The sequence below is a fragment of the Tursiops truncatus genome, chromosome 20, assembly GCF_011762595.2.
Source record: "Tursiops truncatus isolate mTurTru1 chromosome 20, mTurTru1.mat.Y, whole genome shotgun sequence".
NCBI classification, from domain to species: Eukaryota; Metazoa; Chordata; class Mammalia; order Artiodactyla; family Delphinidae; genus Tursiops; species Tursiops truncatus.
The window spans coordinates 17,738,864-17,761,756 of NC_047053.1; the positions used below are offsets into that span (position 1 = coordinate 17,738,864).

General features: G+C 49.4%; 1 protein-coding gene across 1 annotated transcript in view; it reads left to right on the plus strand.

Annotated features, from left to right (window-relative positions):
* RHBDL3 (rhomboid like 3) overlaps positions 1-22,893 on the plus strand; it is a 47,017-nt gene that overhangs the window by 18,461 nt on the left and 5,663 nt on the right. Inside the window, exons 3-7 of the mRNA XM_073797868.1 lie at positions 1,546-1,770; positions 4,950-5,098; positions 7,331-7,443; positions 12,964-13,064; positions 21,852-21,912. Coding sequence (XP_073653969.1) covers positions 1,546-1,770; positions 4,950-5,098; positions 7,331-7,443; positions 12,964-13,064; positions 21,852-21,912 — 649 coding nt within the window. The remainder of the gene's footprint in view (positions 1-1,545; positions 1,771-4,949; positions 5,099-7,330; positions 7,444-12,963; positions 13,065-21,851; positions 21,913-22,893) is intronic.

Sequence of the window (22,893 nt, forward strand, 5' to 3'; positions counted from 1 at the left end):
GGCACATCGGGGCACAGCTGAATGGTGAGTGTGTATGTGTGTACACACTGCTTCTCCTGTGTTTACGCTGAGCTCCTTCCCACCACGGGTCTTGCAGATGTATTGTTCGTGAGTATATGTGTGGTACACGCACATGTGCATGTACACATCCAGGGATTGGGGGAGAGGACGGCTACAAACTAACTTGATGACATGGTCTTATCTTGGGCTTGTAGTGATCATGGAGCCCCAAGTCCCATCCGCATTTACAGAACCGCCAAGCCACTAAGAACCAGACCCAAGCTTTGCAGGCGTGGAGGCGATGGGAATAGGGCATCGTTGGAAGGGGTTCATCCAGGAAGGCCTGCTGGATGGGGGAGGCTTAAGCCAGGTTTTTCAGGTGTGTGCCGAACCCAGGAGAGGGGATGGGGCACTGCAGATGGAGGCTTGTTCCACCTGGCCTGGTCTGAACCCAGATCCTCCCCAGCTCCCTGCCCCCTGACAGGGCTTCAAACCCATGTGCCTTGGTTGGGCTGGCTCACCTCCCCAGCCCTGTCTGGACTCCCGCCTTCAGTTTTAACCTGATGTCCCTGCTGTGCCCACAGTCCCGGGAATATATTGATAATCCCCACCCAGCAACCACAGAGCAGCCCCTGGTGGCACTGTGAGCTCTGGGGTTGGGAGAGGTGTGTCTTTAGGACATCTCCCCGTAGGAAGGGTCTAGAGTGTGGTCGTGGAGGGTGGGTGGGAGATAACAGAAGCCTTGGGAGGCTGGAAGTCAGTAGGACCACCTCTGATGTCTGGGGGTCAGGCTGACCGCTGGGTGAGGCAGCCAGGACTCTGCGTGGGGAGGGGCCAGTCCTGGGGCTCCCTGAGCATCACAGTTCCCTTGGAGGCACTCAGGGCTGATGATCTTCCACAAGCACAGCTTTGGGTTCTGGTTCCGGGGACCAAGGATGCTGACCCCTACTTATCCTTCAGTTCTCACTCATGCCACCTCCTTCAGGAAGCCCTCTCTGACTACCTTGGGACCGGGTTGGACTCTTTCCTGTGTGCTCCCGCAGCAGCCTTCACTCTGAACCGTTACTTATTGCTGGTTACTTATCTTTCTTGAGCACCACTGTATCCCCATGTCTGGCAACACCTGATGCTTAGTAGTTGCTCAGGAAATCGTGATGGATAATGGACAAGTGGGTGGAAGGGATATGAATACAGGCTCTGGAGCCCTACTGGGTTTGAACTTGATGGATTCCTAAAACTCTCTATGCTTTGGTCTCCCGTCTGGTGGAATGGGGATATTCATCGTCTTTATCTAGCAGGCAGACTAGTTGCATCAATGAGCCAAGCTGTGATGTGCTTAGAACAGCCCCTGACACATAAGAGCTCAGTGAATATTGCTTCTTGTTAACTATTACATTTAACTTCTTGTTAACTATTATTACAGAAGAAAGAGGAAGGTAGAATCAGGCCTGGTTGGTCTAAGGAATGTGCTGGCTGGGAAAACAGGATGGGGCTCCCCTGAGACTCCGGTTCTGACCCCCCTCCCCTGCCCTGTTTCCTGTGTAGATGAGCAACAAACGGTCCAACAGCTTCCGCCAGGCCATCTTGCAGGGCAACCGCAGGCTCTGCAGCAAGGCCCTGCTGGAGGAGAAGGGGCTGAACTTCTCCCAGCGACTGATCCGCCACGTGGCATACGAGACCCTGCCCCGGGAGATTGACCGGAAGTGGTACTACGACAGCTACACCTGCTGCCCACCGCCCTGGTTCATGATCACAGTAACGCTGCTGGAGGCAAGGACGAGGGTGGGGAAGGGACTGCCGGAGGGTCAAGAGGATATCTGAGATCTCGAGGGGAAGGGCAAGTCACTGCAAGTCAGGCCCTGTTACAGGGCACGCAAGTGTTGTTATAACCCCCGGACTGTAGAGAGATTACAGAGATCATTACTTTAAGCAATACGCCCTGCAGCAAAATCCCCATGTGACCACCTCCATCAAAACCAACAGCAGCAAAAACAATGTCAGTAGTTCATTGATTCGGGGGATTTAGCCAGGCTAACTCATGAAGACACCTTCTTTTAGTTCCTCCTGGAGTGAGTAACGTGGACAAGTCATGTGCTCCCCTGGGACACCTGTAAAGTAGGAATAACCAGACCTGCCCTCCTTTTCCCACAGGACTCCCCTATTTAGAGCCAGAGAACGGCAGGTGGTGCTTTCTGAACACAAAAGCATTGCACAAATACATATGGGAGGGAGCCTATATGAACAGGTAGATGTGGGCTTCATGTATTTTGCAAGAACATTCTCCCCTTAGGAAATCATCCATACCTATTGTTATCCTAAAAGTCTCATGCTTATGCAGCAGAATCCAGAGTACCGCCTTCTGCATCAGCGCTCCTGTATGAGGAACTCTGAATGCGTTCTGCTCCTCAGCCCAAGAACCAGCGGGCCTCCCAACCCCAGCTCTTGAACTAACCAATGCTTGGCTTCCCTTGGGCGTTTAACAATCTCCATCGTTTCTCTTCCAGAACCAGGGGCCTACTTACCGCCCCTGCATATGTTCTTGTAAAGTTCCTGCTGAATCAAACTGCAGGATCATTAAGCTTCATGGCGTCCCTCTTCTTTTTTTCTAAGTCATAATATTTGGACTGCAGGCTAGAGCTCCTGTGTTGCTCTGGCTTCATCCAAGTACGTGTGGAAGTTGTGATTTTTCTGAGATATTCTTGGACTTGTTTTCCAAGCACTTACTGTGTTGGTCTACTTATTAACTTCTATTTGAGGACCAATAATAACAAGCTGTCTTGGAAGCTGTATTTGCTCCCAGGCCACCTGTACCCATGGTGTTAGGTGGACAGAATGGCTCCCAGAGAGCCCCGGGAGTCCAGCTGCTGGGAGGCCTGAGCCATTCCCAGGCTCAGCCCAGGAGGGCTTAACCACACACTAATTACAGCTGCCTTCCCTCAGTGCATGCCTGCTCCTCACGTACTTTATCGTTTTTAAACCTCACGATCACCGTGGAAGTGTAAGAATTAGTATCCCCATTTCCAGATGGGGAAACTGAGGACCAGTAAATTAAAATAATTTGCCCAAGGTCATCCAGAGGAGTCAGATCTTGTGTCCAGATTGGTTTCAGATTTTCAGAAACCTCAGCTGTGTAATCTCGAGCCACCAATCCAGAAGAAACTGGAAAATGATGAAATAACTGTTTCACAGACCTTATACTAAAGCCCAAGTTTTTTGTTTTACATACAGTTCTAGTAACCTGGTTTTCTGAGTCCATAACAGAGTGAACATGGTGGGAAGCTACTAGAAGGGGCCCCCTACCAACCAACAATAGGAAGTAAGAACCTTGTTGTAGTACCTGGTCAACACCATGCTGACACCCAGGCATTGCGGGAGAGGACAAAAGAAAATGTAAAAGCAAACGTGAGTCGTAAAGAAACACAAGAATTTGGGACCATTTAGTATAGGAGCAAAACCCCTATCAGTTACTGGAGAAGACATCACTCCTATAGCCCAGATCAATACCTGAGACATCCTTAAAATTAAGGGACGTGAATTTTGCATTCCAGAAAGAGTTCCAGGGAACTTCCCTGGTGGCGTGCTCCCAGTGAAGGGGGTCTGGGTTTTATCCCTCGTCAGGGAACTAGATCCCACATACATGCCGCAACTAAGAGTTCACATGCCACAGCTAAGGAGCTGGCAAGCCGCAACTAAGGAGCCCACCTGCTGCAACTAAGACCCAGCGCAACCAAATAAATAAATAATATTTAAAGAAAGAAAAAGAGTTCCAGGAAAAAACAGTTCAAATAAATACTCTCTTAGGGCTTAAACAAGTACACATCAGTCATCTTTAAAATTAACTTATGTGGGACTTACCCGGCGGTCCAGTGGTTAAAACTCCACGCTTCCACTGCAGGGGGCACAGGTTCAATCCCTGGACGGGGAAGTTCCGTATGACACACAGTGCAGCCAAAAAAAAAAAGAACAATTATGTGAGGTGTTGGTGAGAATTCAAAGAAATTGAAACACTTGTGTACTGTTGGTGGGAATGGAAAATGGTACAGCCACTGTGGGAAACAGTATGGCAGTTCCTCAAAAAAATTAAACAGAATTACATGGTCCAGCAATTCCACTTCTGGGTGTATACCCAAAAGAATTGAAAACAGGCGTTCAAAGAGATATTTGTACACCCATGTTCATAGCAGCATTGTTCACAATAGCTGAAAGGTGGAAGCAACCCAAGTGTCCGTTGACAGATGAATGGATAAACAAAATGTGGTAGATACATACAGAGGATTATTAGGAAGGAGATTCTGACATGTGTTACGACAGGGCTATACCTTGATGACGTTATGCTGAGTGAAATAAACCAATCACAAAAGACAAATACTGTATGATTCCACTTATATGCAGTCCCTGGAGTAGTCAAATTCATAGAAACAGAAAGCAGAATGGTGATTGCCAGGGGCTGGGAAGCAGGGAATGGGAATTAATGTTTAACGGGTACAGAGTTTCTTTCGGTTTTACGAGATGAAAAGAATACTGTAAATGGATGTTGGTGGTGGTTGCACATTATGAATGTATTTAATACCACTGAACGGTACACTTACAATGGTTAAGATGGTAAATTTTACCTTATGTGTACCTTACCACAGTTTTTTTTTTTTTAATCAACTTACGTGGAATTGCCTCAGCCCCCAAGTGGGTATGTGAGTTATTATCTGAATTAAAGTTTAAAATCCTACAAACCCTTCCTGCTTAACACCGAGGAAATGTGGGCAGAGACCATTTTGTGAACATTTAACAAAATAATCGAACAGAAGTGGGGTAAGAGATGGTGCAGAGCTAGCTTGGCTCTGGTCGTCGGGATGTCCCTCCTTCCGTAGGGATTCCAAAGGTCAGCACAAGCGGGGTTCCCGGGCAGTTTCACACCTAGTAACAGGCTCTCTTCATTCTGTGCTCTCATCCAGGTTGCCTTTTTCCTCTATAATGGGGTGTCGCTGGACCAGTTTGTGCTGCAGGTAACCCATCCACGATACCTGAAGAACTCACTGGTTTACCATCCACAGCTCCGAGCACAGGCTTGGCGTTACCTGACCTACATCTTCATGCATGCGGGGTGAGTACACTCTATCTAGAGTCCCTGTGGGAAAATAACTGGTCCAGAGAGCCTGGATTGAAATATCTTTTTTATTTTTATCTACCTGGACACAGGATTTGAGGTGGCTTCTTGAAACTTATCTAATACCAAACTGTATGAGTAAATTATTAAGAGTGTATGGGAGGGGCTTCCCTGGTGGCGCAGTGGTTGGGAGTCCGCCTGCTGATTCAGGGGACACAGGTTTGAGCCCTAGTCTGCGAAGATCCCACATGCCACGGAGCAACTAAGCCCGTGCGCCACCACTACTGAGCCTGCTCTCTAGAGCCTGCGAGCTGCAACTCCTGAGCCTGTGTGCCACAACTACTGAATCCCGCGTGCCTAGAGGCTGTGCTCCTCAACCAGAGAAGCCACCGCAATGAGAAGCATATGCACCGCAATGAAGAGCAGCCCCCACTCGCTGCAACTAGAGAAAGCTTGTGCACAGCAACGGAGACCCAAGGCAGCCAAAAAATAAATAAATAAAGTAAATAAACTTATTTTAAAAAAAAGTGTATGGGAAAGGGAAAATAGAGAGAGGAAAATGCTAAAAAGCCAGCAGAGAGCTTTTTAGCATATACACAGCATGTGATGCTATGTACTTGCTGTAAGTGGGTTATAAATTTATTCTGAACCTCCTAGTGGCCAAAGCAAAGAGGGAAATGTGGTCTGCCACCAGGTTCATTGTCCATAAACCATGTGTGTGAGTGCCCCATAAGTGAAATAAAGGACAGATTTATTGAAAGGAGGTCTCGCAATATGGTGGCATGAGTCTTCTTGAGGAACTCTGGCAATACTTAAAGTTTCTGTTTGTAGAGCCGTGTGGCCTTTTTTGGGGCCTGGAGTGCAATCAGTTCTCAATGGTACCTCCTACCCCATGATAAGGACCAGGCGACCACCCAGGTCCAAGTCCCTTGAAGAGCATGGTCTTGGCTGGAGACTGTTTTTACATAGTAGAAGCATGGAGTTGGGAAATCGGAGTCCCCTGACACCAGACCTCTGCGGTGTCTTCTACAGACTCTTCTAGAGAAGTGATGGAAAAGCCCTGTGGGTGCCTGTCCCCGGGATTGCCAATGGGGAGAGGATTATCCCGGCCCCCATGGCTCTTTCCTTGGCAGAAAGACCCACAGTGGCCAAGAGGAAGCTCCACTGTGAGCCTCCCTTCCTGCTGAGCCGCTAAAGGGGGCACAAGAGCCACCCCCTAACTGGCTGCACGTGCTGGGAAGGGTGCTTTGGCCTGAGGAGACTTCTGGATGGCTGTTGATGGATGTCTCCACTCTGAGCCTGAGCAGATGGATGCCTTGCCTGCTGTGTCCCAGCTTCAGCTTCACAGGCTGAGGAGCAGGGGCGGGGAGGCCCTTTATGCTTCAGTCTCCTCGTGAGCCAAGATCTGGACACCACAGGGACTGGAGGATAACTTGGATATACTAAGCTCTAACGGATATCTTTCATGCTTGCACTTGTTTGGAAAACATCTTTCTCTTACAAATACAATAGCGAGCCAGAGCGACTGAGTAGCCTGGATAATGGACCAGGTCCCGCACATCAGAGACCAGGGCCGTGGTCCCAGCCTGACCACTAACCAGCTGTGTGACTTTAAGTCACACAGCCTCAGCTTCTCTTGTGTCAACTGATGGAGTTGCTGGATCTTTTTTTTTTTTTTTTTACATCTTTATTGGAGTATAATTGCTTTACAATGGTGTGTTAGTTTCTGCTTTATAACAAAGTGAATCAGTTATACATATACATATGTTCCCATATCTCTTCCCTCTTGCATCTCCCTCCCTCCCACCCTCCCTAGAGTTGCTGGATCTTGACCGTTGTTAGCCCCTCATTGGCAAGTGTAGACACTGCCAGTCACCCCCCAGCCCTGTACCTGTGTTCCTGTCCCAGCTGGCAGGGAGGGTGGAAGGAACACTCTAAAATGGTCTGTCTGCATTGTAATTCCTTCCCCTCCACCCCCTAGACTGTGAGCTCCTCAAAGGCAGCTATAGGGTCTTTTTTTTTTTTTAAATTTAATTTTGGCCATGCAGCGCAGCTTGTGGGATCACAGTTCCCCAACCAGGGATTGAACCCGGGCTACAGCAGTGAAAGCACTGAGTCCTAACCACTAGACTACTAGGTCTCCCAGCTATAGGGTCTTGTTCACTACTGGATCCCCAGCATCGTGGCATGCTAAATGAATGGATGAATGAATGTGATCTCTCTGTACAGGATAGAACACCTGGGACTCAACGTGGTGCTGCAGCTCCTGGTGGGGGTACCCCTGGAGATGGTGCACGGAGCAACCCGCATTGCGCTTGTCTATGTGGCTGGTGTCGTGGCAGGTAGGCAGGTGGGCCCCGTGTCCCCAGGGGTGAACCTCCCCAGGGCGGCTAGGAGACCCCATGAGGTCAAGCAAGCCCCAACTTCCGGAGGACCCTCACCATCCAGGCTCCTGACTACTAGGCTTGGCCTCCAGGCAGATCTCCCCACTTCCCTGGGGACACTGGAAAGGGACCTGCCACCCAGAGAGGGAGGCATGTGATGACAAAGGAGGGGAGAGCACAGGATTTGGAACAGGCAGACTGACCGGAGTTTCAGTCTTCACACTGCCGTGTTGCAGCTGTGTGAACTTGGGGACATGCCTTACCTTCTCTTGGCCCTGTTAAGCTTTAAGAGGGAACTGATGAGCTCTGCCTGCCAGGCGTGAGGAGGGCAGAGTGAGGTGAAGGATGAAATAAACCGTGCAAGGGAGGTGAGATCCCTGTGGGGACATCCAAGGAGTGGGTGGAGCCAGGTACCTCCCCTGGCCAGGCCAGCACCTGTACCCTAAGGGGGATCTTGCCTCTGCCCGGGCTGGCCCTTGATTGACCCACGGCTGGCCGGAGAGAGTCTGGCCTAGGAGGTAGTGGGCACTCGTGCCAGCTGGAGGAGTCTGGGGCCCTGGCTGGCTCAGCGCACGTGGCAGGTGATGATAGTGATCATTGTGGGCTTGAGGGTAGTGGCCAGCCCCCTATCCCCCTCCCCAGTGGCAGGGGAGGTGCACTGGGATGAGGTGGGGAGAGCAGAGCAGATTTCTGCAGGAAAAGTCTGCACCAACTGGGCTTCTGAACAGAGGGATCTCCCTCGTGATGTTTCCACCTTTATCGCTGGCTTTTCTCTTTACAAGGTCTGCCGCCTCAGCTCTTCCCCCCTGACAGCTGTACCCAGGGGAGCTTTGTGTGTGCGTTTAAGTAAGATCTTAATCCTTTCTGAGTGGCATTGAAGTTGTCATCAGGAGAGCAGGGCAGCATCAGCTTTGTAAACAGTGGTCAGGCAGGGACCCTGGAAGTAAGTGGAATGACTTCAGGAATCAAAGAGGGAAGGGTCCCACCACACACCCCCATCCCATGAGAGGCTGGTCTGCTAGTTCGTGAACCCTCAGCCTGGGAGATGGGCCCAGCGCTGTCTCCCTCACTCCTGTGCTGAGGTTAAAAACTTGGCCACCTTGGACAGCACTCACACCAGCTTCTCCCAGAATCCAGCACCTTCTGCATCCTTGAAAAAAGGTCTGATGAACATCTCTGTGTGCCAGACTTACTTAGCCACTGACACACCCCTGAGTGTCGACATCTGGGGATTTAGAGCCACATTTTCCGTGCCGACATACTCAGAGACCCAGATGGTTAATGGCGAGGAACGGGAAAGATGCTCGTAACACTTGCAGTTGGTAGTTAATTAGATGGGAGTGCCAGTAACCTAGAAGACAGACATAGATTCAAGATGACTCAGGCCTCGCCCAAACCAGATGACACCCAGCGGGAAGACAGTGCAGGTATCGCTTCCCAGTGATGCCAGTGCAGAAGGAGATGGTGTAAAGGCAGACGGGGGCTTTCCAACTAAACCTGAGGGTGTGGGGCTGTATTGCAAAGCAAATTACATGTGCTGTTCTATCTGAGTCATTGATTCAGAGCAGAGGGCATTCTGGTCACCGCATATCAAATCGCTGAGCTCCAGGATTGAGTTGATTGACCTGCCTGTACCCCTTCCTCCCTCTCTGCTCTGTGTGCATCCCTCCTCAGAGAAGGGGTCCTGTTCAGACAGCCAGACCCTGACCGGATAGCCAATACTTATCAGGTGCCTGTCCTGTGCAGGCTGTTTTTAATCCCCACAACTCCATGAGGCGGGAACTGTTAACTCTCCATCTGTTACAGATACAGAAACCGAGACTTAGGGACGCTAAGTGACTTGCCTAAGAAGATACAGTCATAAGTGGTGGAGCTGGGCTCTAATCCAGGCTATCTGACCTCAAAGGCTGTGCTCTAACGCTGTCGTAGTGTTACGAGAATTAAAAGGCAGGCCTTATCCTTTATGCACATAATTTGTCAGAAACCAAGGGAGGTCTTAATAGACATTGACCCCTGCTCTCTAATTCCTGCCCAATGAAAATATTCCAAATCCAAGGCCATCGCATTTTGTAACAATAATAACTAACCTCTGCTGAGCATGTCTAGTAGTCCAGGTATGTGATAAATGGTTCACACGTATGTTATCTGCTCTTCTCATCACAACATTCCTATGAGGTAGGTGCTGACACCCCCATTTTATAGGCAGTTCAAAGAGGTAAAATGACTCTATTTGCTCAGCCAAGAAGCCCTAGAACTGGAGTGGAAACCCTTCCTCCGCCCGGTGCTTCTAGCCAATGCTTGAAGCCAACATGCATCTCACTTCCGGCTAATGATTACAGGGCTGAGTTTAAATACTTTAAGATCCAGTCTCTTCGCTGCTCTGCCCAGCTTTATGATAGATTATATAGATCAGAAGCGATGGATGCATCCCCAGAGCCTAGCACAGGGTTTGGTACATGGTAAGCAACCGATATTTGTAAGCTAAGTGAAAGAGTACATACATAAATAAAGTTGTACTGCTTAAAGGTAGATGTTCTGCCAATTTTTATTTGGATTTGTTTGGGGTTTTTTTAACGGCTAAGGGAGACGCTGGAGAACACCTGCTTTAAATTTTCCAGGCTAAAATTATCGCAGCTGTGCATTATGGCAAAGTCACCAATTCATCCCCGTGCTGGCATGGACCCAGGGTTTCGGGGGAAAATTCATAGCCCTGACTAGCACTGCTCCTTTGGTTTGCTGCTGTGTACAGGTGTGGCGTGTCACTCCGGCTCGCCTTTCTCTCCCCGTCCTCTGCCCCCATGACCTCCAGGAGTTCACACTGGCCTTTATTGAACTGTGATCCATTCCGTTCATCGGGAATCCTGCCTGGCCCTGGCTTTCTGTCCTGGGATGACCTGTCTTACATTATTGATATGCATACATACATTTATACTTGACTTCTCTTAGTCCCTATAGTCCAGGTCTAATCTGCAGTCACTTAAGGAAAGTCTTCCTTTTTTTTTTTTTTTGCGGTACGCGGGCTTCTCACTGTTGTGGCCTCTCCCGTTGTGGAGCACAGGCTCCGGACGCGCATGGCTCAGCGGCCATGGCTCACAGGCCCAGCCGCTCCGCAGCATGTGGGATCTTCCCGGACCGGGGCACGGACCCGCGTCCCCTGCATCGGCAGGTGGACTCTCAACCACTGCGCCACCAGGGAAGCCCAAGGAAAGTCTTTCTATCACAAATGGAGGGCAGGTGGATCCAGATTGTCACCTTCCAGATTCTAGAACCAGGATCCGAACCTCAGAACCTGGACTTAGGCCTAGACTTGGATTATTGTATTTCTGATCTGGAAGGAACCCTTGAGATGCCCTCCAGTGGGTGGTAAACTTTACTCCCCAGGTCCCATCCCCATTCAGCCAGAGCATCTCTCTGCACCATGGGGTAGGGGTGTGAGTCAGGTTTCTTTGAAAACAGTGTCTCACTGTTCAAAAGTTAGAAAGCCTTAGACTAACCTCCTCATTTCACAGATGTGAAGACTGAAGCCCAAAGAATTCAGGAGCTGTGCCCAGGGTCACACAAGTAACCAGTCACGCCCCCATCCCATAATCCTGCCACAATCCAGACTGACCTCTGGTCCTGGGGTCAGGACTCTCATCCATCCTTAGGGTGAGGGAAAGGTCAGTGCACGGAAGCTGGACCCTGGGGGCTTCCCTGCCGCCTCCCTGTCCTGGTGGATCCCAGCAGGGAGGCCGGGGGAGCAGAATCTGGCCCGGTTTGTGGGGACTCACGTGGAGGAGAGAGGCCAGCCCCGAGGAGGCTGGGGCTTCCTCTGTCCAGACGGTAATTAATGGGCAGCCAGCCCTGTGCAGCCCTGCAGTGCAGCCTTTGCGGCCAGCCCTGCCGCCAGGGAGGGTGAGAGCGTGGGAATCCTTTGTCATGCAGATCCTGCTGCCTGCCCGTTGGCCAGCCTGGGATTTTTTTCTTTTTCTTTTTCCTGTTATATAGGGCTGACCCCATGGCTAGGCAGTTAAAAAAAAAAAAAAGAAAGTTATCTGACAATAGATCAATACCTAATTAAAGCCAGAGGGAAAGCATGAAAGGGGAGAAGAAAGATTTATGGTTGCCCTGGGAGGGGAGAAGGACTTGGGTGTCCTTAGTTCATGATGGTTTGTATTTTCCTGAGAGATGACATTCCCCTTGAGACTAAGAATCTGTTGTGGGGATCTCTTCCTCCAAGGATCTCAGTGAGACAAGAAGCCTTGAGAGTGGTCTGGGGGTGACGGCAAGCCAGGGAGAAGGCACATGACGTTGCAGGGGCCTCTCCACGCCCAGGGTGTCAGGCACTCTGGTTCCCGGGCCGGGCCTTGCCTCCTGCTAAGTAGTGAACCCTCCACCCCTGTAGGGCCTGCAGAATTTGGCCTTCTGCCTGTCCCTCTTCTCTCCACCCAGGCAGCAGCTAATTGGCTCCTGAGCCTGCGGGCATTTTCCAGTGGTGATTTCTGCACACTCACCCAGGCCAGCCACCTCTCATCCTCTGAGCCCTGGGTTCTAACTCCCAGTTATTTTTAGTCTCCTGTGTCCTTCCCTGAAAGCCAAAGCATTGATCACACTTAAATGAGACCAGAACAACACATTTCCCATCTTCTTCTCTGCCCAGCTTCCCTCCCAGGATGAAAGTTTATCATGCCCCAGACCAAGAGTCTCTACCATTCCTTTCCCCCAGAGGGTATGACATCATCTTTCTCTCTTCCCCGGGACTTCTCAAGGACGTTTTTCCTCCAAAGAAGCCCCGCTCTGGAGATCCTGTTGGCCTGTTGTCATTTCACTTGGTTGGAGGTGATGCTAGGCAGGTTTTTGGATGCTGTTGAGGAGAGCGAGGGTAGAGGGTGGAGGTTGACCTCTGACCCATTTTGGGGAGTGGCTGCTAGAGAGGCCGAGAGCACACGGGCTTTGTGTCAGGCAGACCTGGACTCATATCCTGGCTCCAGCCCTTCCTACCAGGTGACTCTGGGCTCAGCCTCATCTCTGCAGTGAGGCTACTAGTGCCTGCCTCAGAGGGTGGGCTTGAGGGTCAAAGGGAAGGATGTCTGTAAAATGCTTGGCTGGTGTCTGACACACAGTGCCCCATAAGAGGTGGCTGTTTCTGCAAGAACTACTGCTACTATTTTTGTCGTTGCTCAGAACCCTGAGATAGCACAAGGGGAGGCTGGATTGCCAGGCAAGATGATCTGGGTGGCAGAGTTCTACTTTGGGCAAGTCACTTCTCTCCTTGAGACTTTGCTTCCCAGCTGTAAAAGGAGAAGTTTGAACCAAGTGGTTCTTTCAGCCATAAATGAATCTTCTAGGAAGCTCCGAGGTGACATGCGATCAAGGGAGGAAGAGAGCGAGCCTCTTGCTCTGGGGTCTCAGCCCCGAGGCTGCAGCATCCGAGGGCCGGGGACTGGGGTGGGGAGCCGACTCCAGCATCCTTGAGTTCTCCATCTCTCTCTGTACCAGGGTCCTTGGCGGTGTCTGTGGCCGACATGACCGCACCAGTGGTGGGCTCCTCTGGAGGGGTGTATGCGCTTGTCTCTGCCCATCTGGCCAACATCGTGATGGTGAGCACCCCCTGTCCCAGCAGCCCTCTCTTGGCCTCCCCTCTGCTGTCACTGGGCCTGGCGTTAATCTGTTGGAGCTGGGTTTTAGATCCTCCTTCACGCTCCAGCCCGGGCTTGGCAAGCACCAGGTGGCCTTGGCCAGTAGCTGAGTTTAAGGACACTCCTCGCCCTCTGCTGGGATACTTCCAGTGGGACCCTTCCATATGATTCATATTTTCTCCAGCCATGGCTTTGCCCATCTTCCTATTCCAACTGTTCGCTACCTAGTGACTTTAAAAAGTTTAAATCCTTGACCACTAGCATGCGTTGTAATTGTAACTTGTTCTTTGTCATTGGCTGTTAAAAGTAAGGGGATCTTAGGGACTTCCCTGGTGGTGCAGTGGTTAAGAATCCGCTTGCCAATGCAGGGGACACGGGTTTGAGCCCGGGTCTGGGAAGATCCCACAGGCCGCAGAGCAACTAAGCCCGTGTGCCACAACTACTGAGCCTGCGCTCTAGAGCCCGTGAGCCACAACTACTGAGCCTGCATGCCACAACTACTGAAGCCTGTGCGCCGAGAGCCCATGCTCCACAACAAGAGAAGCCACAGCAATGAGAAGCCCGCGCACCGCCACGAAGAGTAGCCCCCACTCACCACAACTAGAGAAAGCCCGCTTGCAGCAACAAAGACCCAACACAGCCAAAAATTAAAAAAAAAAAGTAAAGGGATCTTAGAGATGATCTCATCAAAAGTCCCAAACAGGAAAGAAGGCTCTGAGAGGTTAAGTGATTTGTCCAAAGCCACAATCAAATCTGTGGCAAAATGGGGACTTGAACCCACATCTCCTGGCAGTCATTCTAGTGTCGCTCTCCTCCACCAGCCCTTCAAAGCGACTGGATGCCGTCATTCCATTTCTCATGCTCTTCCTTGCCTTTTCCCAAAAAGCAATCTAGTGTAACTCGCTAAGAGCAGGAGCTGTTATTCCTCCTAGATCTGAATCCCAGCTACCCACTTCCTAAAGAGTGACCTTGGGCAAATGAGTTTACTGCTTTGTGCCTCAGTGTCTACATCTGTGAAATGGGATGAGATGGGATCAATGACATAAAGTGAAAATAGCCACTCAGTATTAAGTGTGAACTTAATTCCTGACTCCCCACAGAAGAGGCCGGGGTAGACTCAGAATAGAGACAGGATCTTCAAGGCGAGCAATTGGAAGCCACCTGGTAGTCTCAGAGGAGGTCAAGACGGCTTCCTTGTTTTAGAAGCAGTCTGAAGTTTGGAGGCTGAAAGAGGAGTCACTGGCAGTGCTTGGCTCACCCTGTCCGATGCCCCCACTTGCCCAGGAGCCTCCAGGCAGAGCCCAGATCTTACTCATCTTTTCCCCAGTGCCTGGAGTAGGGCTGGACACATGGCAGAGGGTGCCCACTAAATTGGGGGGAAGGAGGGAGAGAAGGGCCGGAGGGAGGGCAGGAGGGACTGTCAGGAAAGGAGTAGCTTCTCTTTGGGGTCTTCTTGCTCTCGCCTCTCTCCTCCATCACTGTCGTCACCCACGTGGCAGATGTGTGAATGCTCAGCGACGGCAGTTTATGGAGGTCTTGGAAACACGAGTCGTAACCACTGGACCTCCAGGGAAGTCCCACCCCCATTTCTTCATTATTATGGCCACTGTCACCTAGCCTGCTCCTCAGCACCGTCCCCTTTCTTTGCACCAAAGTCCCCTTTGTACACTGAGAGAGAAAGAGAGCTACAGCAGGGGCGGGTGGGTGTGTGACAGTATGTTTACACACAGCGTGCTTGGCTCGGTCTGCTAAACACCTGGGAGCCCAGGGCCGCCTCACATGGCTCTTTAAATGGGTCATTCTGTATCAGTGCCACAGCTTTCCCCAGATACAGCTTTTCCTCTGGATTCTGCTTCTGCCACTCCCCCCTCCCCCTGCCCCAATTCCTTTCTGCAGGGGGAGGAAAGGCCACCCTCCCCTTCCCCTTCCCCCCAAGGTGCATCTGTGTATGAAGGGGATGAGCCAGCACAACTAAGAAAGAAGAGGCAAACAGGCAAACAGAGGCACCCCTTCCCACCGCCTGGGAAGCAGCCCCGATGCCCTAGAAGTTCCTGTGGTGAGGGCAGACCACCTCTAGGACCCGGACCGAGGGCTGGGGCATGCGGTTGAGGAGGGGGGTGTGAGAGCAGTTTTCTTCCAGTTTATGTTTCTTTCTGCAAGTAGCCTGTGGCTGTGCAGATGAGCTGTCCCACCCAAGAGCCCAGCGGTCTTACAGAAGGACGTGGCTTTCCCTGACCAACGGGGAGCTTTGGGGTCCCCTGGAGTGTGACATAAGGTAGCCTTTCCCTTAGAAAGTTGTGTGGTGCTTATTGGACAGTGAAAAACACTCACTTCCTCCTTAGGTCAGTTTCCTTTCATCAAGAGGCTGCCTTTACCCAAGCTAGCTCAGTGCCCAGCAATTCAGAGACACATTAGGACACACCATGTGAAATTGCCATTTCTGTGGGTCAGAAGCATTGAAGCATCGGCAATTTCATGTGGTTCAGCCTAATAGATAGACTATCGATTTGTTTTTTCCCAGAATGTTAGCAAATGTATGGGGAGAGTTCTTTTTTTTTTAATTTTTATTTTATATTGGAGTATAGTTGATTTACAGTGTTGTATTCGTTTCAGGAGTACAGCAGGGACTTCCCTGGCTGTCCAGTGGTTAAGACTCTGCACTTCCACTGCAGGGGCCAGGGGTTCGATCCCTGCTCGGGAAACGAAGATCCCACATTCCACTCGGCCAAAACAAAAAAAAGAGTATATAGCAAAGTGACTTAGTTATACATATACATATATCTATTCTTTTTCAGTTTCTTTTCCCATATAGGTTATTACAAAATATTGAGTAGAGTTCCCTGTGCTATACAGTAGGTCCTTGTTCGTTATCTATTTTATATATAGTAGTGTGTATATGTTTAGACTATTGATTTTTTTTTTTTTTTTGCGGTACGCTGGCCTCTCACTGCCGTGGCCTCCCCCACTGTGGAGCACAGGCTCCGGACGCGCAGGCTCAGCGGCCATGGCTCACGGGCCCAGCCGCTCTGCGGCAGGTGGGATCTTCCCAGACCGGGGCACGAACCCGTGTCCCCTGCATCGGCAGGCGGACTCTCAGCCACTGCGCCACCAGGGAAGCCCTAGACTATTGATTTTTAATTCCAAAATGAAGACTTGTCTGTGTGTCCCAATAAAGCACCTCATCAGAACAAAAAGGAAAAAGAACATGCACTTGACATCCAGGAAATCTGGATTTGAGGACTGGTATCACCATTTTGATAGCTGTGAGTCCCTTAACTTCTCAGGGACTCTGTTCTGTCATCTGTAATCCCTTCTTCACAAGGTAGTTGTGAGAAAGACATGAAAAAATTGGATGTGAAAATGTTTTTCATGTGACAAATCACCAGACAGCTGGGAGACCCTGTATGTATATGTGTGTATTTATATATATATATATATATATATATATATATATATATATATATTTTTTTTTTTTTTTTTTTTTTTTTTTTTTTTGGCGGTATGCGGGCCTCTCACTTTTGTGGTCTCTCCTGTTGCGGAGCACAGGCTCTGGACGCGCAGGCTTAGTGGCCATGGTTCACGGGCCCCGCCACTCTGCAGCATGTGGGATCTTCCCGGACCGGGGCACGAACCCGTGTCTCCTGCATCGGCAGGCGGACTCTCAACCACTGCGCCACCAGGGGAAGCCATATATATATATATATATATATATATATATATTTTTTTTTTTTTTGCGTTATGTGGGCCTCTCACTGTCGTGGCCTCTCTCGTTGCGGAGCACAGGCTCCGGACGTGCTGGCTCAGCGGCCATGGCTTATGGGCCTAGCTGCTCCGCGGCATGTGGGATCTTCCCGGACCAGGGCACGAACCCGCGTCCCCTGCATCGGCAGGTGGACTCTCAACCACTGCGCCACCAGGGAAGCCCTATATATTTTTATACATATAATTCTTTATCTTTATAAATTCCACCTGATACCTGTACAGAGAATAATCTGAAAATGTGTCCTTTATGCTTCAGATACATAACAGAAAAATGTTGAACACTTCTGTTCTCAGGACTCTGTTTAAGGGAGAGATTCTGCCTTAAATTAAAGTATGTCTTATTTTTCATAAAAGACACTCTGAGTTTCAAAACGCTTGTTTACATCAAGGGAATAAATCTAAAAAATATTTCAGCAAATGATCTGGATGGCATTAAAGACCTGTAATCAAGACTTCTTATTTTAAATTCTAGCAGTATAAAGGCACACATAATTGAATAATTTATTAATTGCCTTTTGCTGGGGCCCATAGGACAGAGTTTCATTTTTATTTATTTTTAATTTTTAAAAATTTATTTATTTTATTTTATTATTTATTTTTGGCTGCATTGGGTCTTTGTTGCTGCGCGTGGGCTTTCTCTAGTTGCGGCGAGTGGGGGCTACTCTTCGTTGTGGTGCGCAGGCTTCTCATTGTGGTGGCTTCTTTTGTTGTGGAGCATGGGCTCTAGGCTTGTGGGCTTCAGTAGTTGCGGCACACGGGCTCAGTAGTTGTGGCTCACAGACTCTAAAGTGCAGGCTCAGTAGTTGTAGCGCACGGGCTTAGTTGCTCCGTGGCATGTGGGATCTTCCCAGACCAGGGCTCAAACCCGTGTCCCCTGCATTGGCAGGCGGATTCTTAACCACTGCGCCACCAGGGTAGCCCTCATTTTTAAATATACAAGATATTTTCTTTAACTTTGCCCCATATGATAGATGTTTTTCTAAAACATTTGAGATCTAAATTTTTGCAAATGGAACCATACTGTCAAAGCACAAGGAAAGGTTGTTGTCTAAAAGTCACAGAAGATTTCTGTTATAAGGTTCATTTTATTAAGTAAAAATCCTTCTGTAGGATTTTTACTTAATAAAATGTAATTTTATGTGTCGTGCTTTCTTTTTTATCTGTGTCACGCTTTCCTTGTTTCCTGTGTTGGGTTTTCTTGAAGTGATTTGACAAGAAATTGTTTCCACTGGGGTTATGTAAAGCCGTCTGGGAACAGAACCTCTCCTGGGTTTCAGCCTCTGAGCTCTTGACTGACTGGGTGAGCAAGATGCCTAGGGGACTGGTTACTGCCTTGTTTGTCGTTGGTGAGTTACCGTCTCACCCTGTGAGGCTCTGGTAGAGAATGAAATTAAAGGACCTGAAAAAAGTTTATATTCCCCAGGGGCCTGCAGGCTTTTCAACATTTATAGCAGCAGCAGTGCTGGCTCTGTGTGAGATTTTTTTCCTTCTCTCCTGTTGTTTCACTGTGCTTATTTTATTGGAGGGAATAATGGGGAGGAGGGGGGGAGATGAGACAGCTGGTGGAAAGGAGTGACTTTCTAGTTTAACCCCTCAGCTGCTGGGAGGCTGCTCATTTACTGATGTTTGCTCAGCTCTGGGGGCAGCCAGCATGGACAGACAGAATGTGACCCTGCCTTGGAAGTGTGGGCGGACAGAAACCTGGACTGGGAACCCTGTCAAGCTCGACATTAACCCACTGTGACCTTGCACTTGCCCTCCTGGGCCCTCAAGTGCAGATCAGAGGTGGGATGACCAGATCAGCTTGGCAAACTTCAGAGCCTTCCAGGGCTCGGCAGGTATGGTAGATGAAGCTGGTCCTGGGAGCCATGTTGCAAAACTGGAGCTCCCCGGCCTCCTCCAAGGTCATTGAGAGTCTGAAGCTTCTTTTAAAAAAATTATTTTATTTTTATACAATTTTTAAAGGTTACTTTCCATTTACAGTTATAACAAAATATCGGCTATATTATACAGTACATCCTAGAGCCTGTCTTACCCCCTAATAGTTTGTACCTTCCACTCCCCCATCCCTATATTTCCCCTCCCCCCTCACTGGTAACCACTCATTTGTCCTCTGTGTTATATTCACTAGTTTGTTGAATTTTTTTAGATTCCACATGTAGGTGATATCGTACAGTATTTGTCTTTCTCTGTCTGACTTAGCAGAGATTCTGAAGTTTTGAAGCCGCTCTGCAGGGCAAACTCACCATCTTTGCCCCAGGTCCAGATCCTATCAGGCACTTAGATGACTCTTACCACGTGCCAGACAGTGTTCTTCTTTACACATATTAATTCATTTCACCTTCGCAACAAGCCATGAGGTGGGTAATGAGTTAGGTACTGTTGTTATCTCAGATTTACAAACGAGGACACTAGAAAGAAGGAATTCTGAGCCCCCACACCAGTGGTCTTGCCAGACCCAAAATGCAGACAGTGCTTTTTTAGACAGATCCCAGATAGGGCCCAGAGGGACCTGGACCTCAGCTGAAGGAGAGAGCGGCCAATACATTCTAGACTTAACTCTGCCCGATACTGTCACTCAGAACACAGTGAAAGAGACTTCAGGTAAAATATTCAGAGTTTTTTTTTTTTTTTGGTATGCGGGCCTCTCACTGTTGTGGCCTCTCCCGTTGCAGAGCACAGGCTCCGGACGCGCAGGCTCAGCGGCCATGGCTCACGGGCCCAGCCGCTCCGCGGCACGTGGGGTCTTCCCGGACCGGGGCACGTACCCGTGTCCCCTGCATCGGCAGGCGGACTCCCAACCACTGCGCCACCAGGGAAGCCCCTTCAGAGGGTTTTTATGAGGAAAAGGGATCTTAGAAATGTTCTATATCCATAGGAATCGCCATCTGTCCACAGAACTCTTTCTATTTTGCAAAACAAAAACTCTGTACCCATTTAACAACTTCCATTCCTCCCTCCCCCCGCTCCTGGAAAGCCCTATTCTACTTTCTGTCTCCATGAATTTGACTACCTCTGTAGTCTGTACCTCGTACAAGTGGAATCAAACACTATTTGTCTTTTCGTGAGTGGCTTATTTCACTTAGCGTAATGTCTTCAAGTTTCATTCAAGTTGTAGCGTGTGTCTTAATTTCCTTCCTTTTGAAGGCTGAGTACTATTCCATTGTGTGGATACACCACCTTCTGTTTCTATATTCATCCGTCCATGGACACTTGGCTGGCTTCCACTTTTTTGGCTGTTGTGAATAACACTGCTGTGAACACGGGTGTCACATTTCAGGGAGAATGACAACCCATGGGTGGACCTCACAGGGAGACAAAGCCTGCCTGGACAATAGCAGGAAGAACTTTTCAGTGAGTGGAGCCCCTTCACGGGGCTGCTTCAGGAGGTGGTGAGTTCCCGGTCACAGGGGCTGGAGGGCCATTTTGTCAGCTTCTTGGCAGGGGTGTCCCTTTGGGTGGAGATGGCCCATCAGGTGACTCCCAAGGACCCTCCCATCCTTGGGCTTCATCTTGGAGAGGAGCTGAGGGGCCACCGACCTTCGGCCAAATGAACTAGCTTGGGTTAGGTGGCCAGATCCGGTGGAGGGCACCAACTCCCGTTTTGTTGCCTGTCTCCCAGCGAGGGTCCCCTGGGGGCAGATGCCAGCAGGTGACAGCGTTGTCCTGCCGTCTGCTCCTTTAGCACAGAACATGTCAGCAAGCAGAGATTCGACTCCCCCACCTAAAGAGGGGCCGTGTGTCACTCACCTCGCTTTTTGTGAGGTTCAGGTCATTGAGGAATAATAGGGAATAACAGGGAGGCAAAGGGCAAGAAGCCGAATGTGGCAGGATTTCTCTGTCTTTTGGCGGCTTCCCGGCATCCTGCTTGGTCCAGTGAAGCTTCCATAGACATTATCGTACATGCCAGTGTTCAGGGCCTCTGTCAAGTTTCACGCATGGGTCCCCCAATGTCAAAGGAGTTCAAGACATGCCCCTGAGCTGGGCCTGGGCCAGGCATTAGAAGCAGGGGAGGTGGGTGGGAGGGAGCACAAGCCCTCGCTGTCCCCACTTGCCTCCTACCCTAGGACTGATGTGTTCCAGGAAGATTCCAGGCTCGTTTCTGCTTCTGGGTAAATGGAATCGAGCTTTGAAAGCGCTGCAGGAGTGCCCCTCAAAGGAGCCCTGTGGCGCAGTCTTTTGTAAATTGAACAGTCCTTTTGTAAAGTGAGTAATTGTACTCTGATTATCTGCTTTGGAGGTTCAGAGTTTCAGAGCTTCTCAGGGGAAAGAGGGATTTGTCTGAAGGCCATCTGGCCCACCCCATTTCCAATGCCTGATTCTCCTGAGCATCCCCTCTGAGTGATGCGAAGCCCCCGTTGAACCCCTCGATGATGGGAAACTCACCATCCCATGGATCACTTCATCTTTGTTTGGACAGCTCAGCTTATTAGAAATGAAAGCTTATCCTGAGCTTAAAAAAAAAAATCTCTGAAGTTTTCATCCATTGAGTCTTCTGCTTACAGGTTACACTGAATATGCCCTTTCTTGCGTTGACTCGCTTCATACTTGACGGCAATGAACTTGACCCCTGAGTCGTCTCCTCATTCGTTCCTCAGATGGAGGATTTTGAGTTCTTTTATCATCCTGATGGCTCTGCTTTAACTTGGTTTGCTTTGCTGTCCTGCATCCCCTTGCAACCGTGGGACCCAGCAGTTGAGGCAACCGTCAAGACATCTGTGTGAGGGAAACAAGGACTGTCATCTCCCAGGATCTAGATTCTCTTCCTCTGTTCGTGCAGCTTGAGAGCTTTTATGACACTAATAAACTTACCATTGCCTGAAATCTCAAAGCCATGCTGGTGTGATCTGGGACAAAACCACAACCGGCTCATTCAGGATTTAATGAATATGATTTTTTTAAATGTCAGATTTTCCTAAGCGGGTTACCTCTGCAGAGGAGTGGTCTGATCTGGAACTAATGGAACTCTCTCTCCTTTTTCCCTAGAACTGGTCAGGCATGAAGTGTCAATTCAAGCTGCTTCGGATGGCTGTGGCCTTGATCTGTAGTAAGTTCTGACGGGGCAGGCTGGGGGAGGGGAGCCCTGTACTGGGCCTGGGGGATGTAGAGATGGCACGGCCCGTGCCCTTCTGGGACTCGTGGTCAAAAAGAAAAGGGAGACGTGTCCACAATGTGCAACACAGTGGGGATGTTACGAGAGGGTCTGGCCTACGATGCTGCTACCTAACCTTTCTTCAACTTTTCACTGATGTATAATCTGCAAACGGGAAAGGGCATGCAGGATTAGTGTCCAGCTCAATGGTCAGATCAAGAAGAATAACCTTTTTTGGCTTTTATTTCTTTTTATTTCAAAAAAATTTCTGGTTTTAGTATTTTTATTTGAAAAAATGTTTTTCCTTCCAGCTTTATTGAGATATAATTGACGTACAGCCCTGTGTAAGTTTCAGGTGTACAGCGTGATGATTTGACTTACATGTATCATGAAATGATTAGTACAGTCAGTTTAGCGAACATCCGTCATCTCATACAGATAAAGAATTAAAGAAATGGAAAAAAATATTTTTTCCTTGTGAGAGAAATCACTTCTTAACCTTTTGGGTCATGGAGTTGATCCTTTGAGATCTCCTTGGAAGCTCAGGATTCCTTTCCAGAAAAGTGCCGGTATGCACGCGCATGCGCGCGCACGCGCACACACACACACACACACACACACACACACTCTAAAACTCGCAGTTCAGCAGGTTCACAAACTGTAGCTAATCCATGAACCCCCGTGAGCAGGTGCCATGGGGGCCTTAGTTGGGAGAAGTCAGTCTACCTGCATTTTGAGTGTGAAAGACAGGCAGGTGTTTGCCAGATAGACAGGATGCAAGAGGACACTTCAGGTGCAGCAGGAACAAAGACACGGGTGGGTGAAGGGTCATGGCTGGCAAGTCAGTTAACAAAACTGCCCCAGGAGGTTCAGGACTGTGTGTGATTATGTAAGAGGTCATTGGAGTCAGATCATGGAGGGATTTAAATGCAAAGA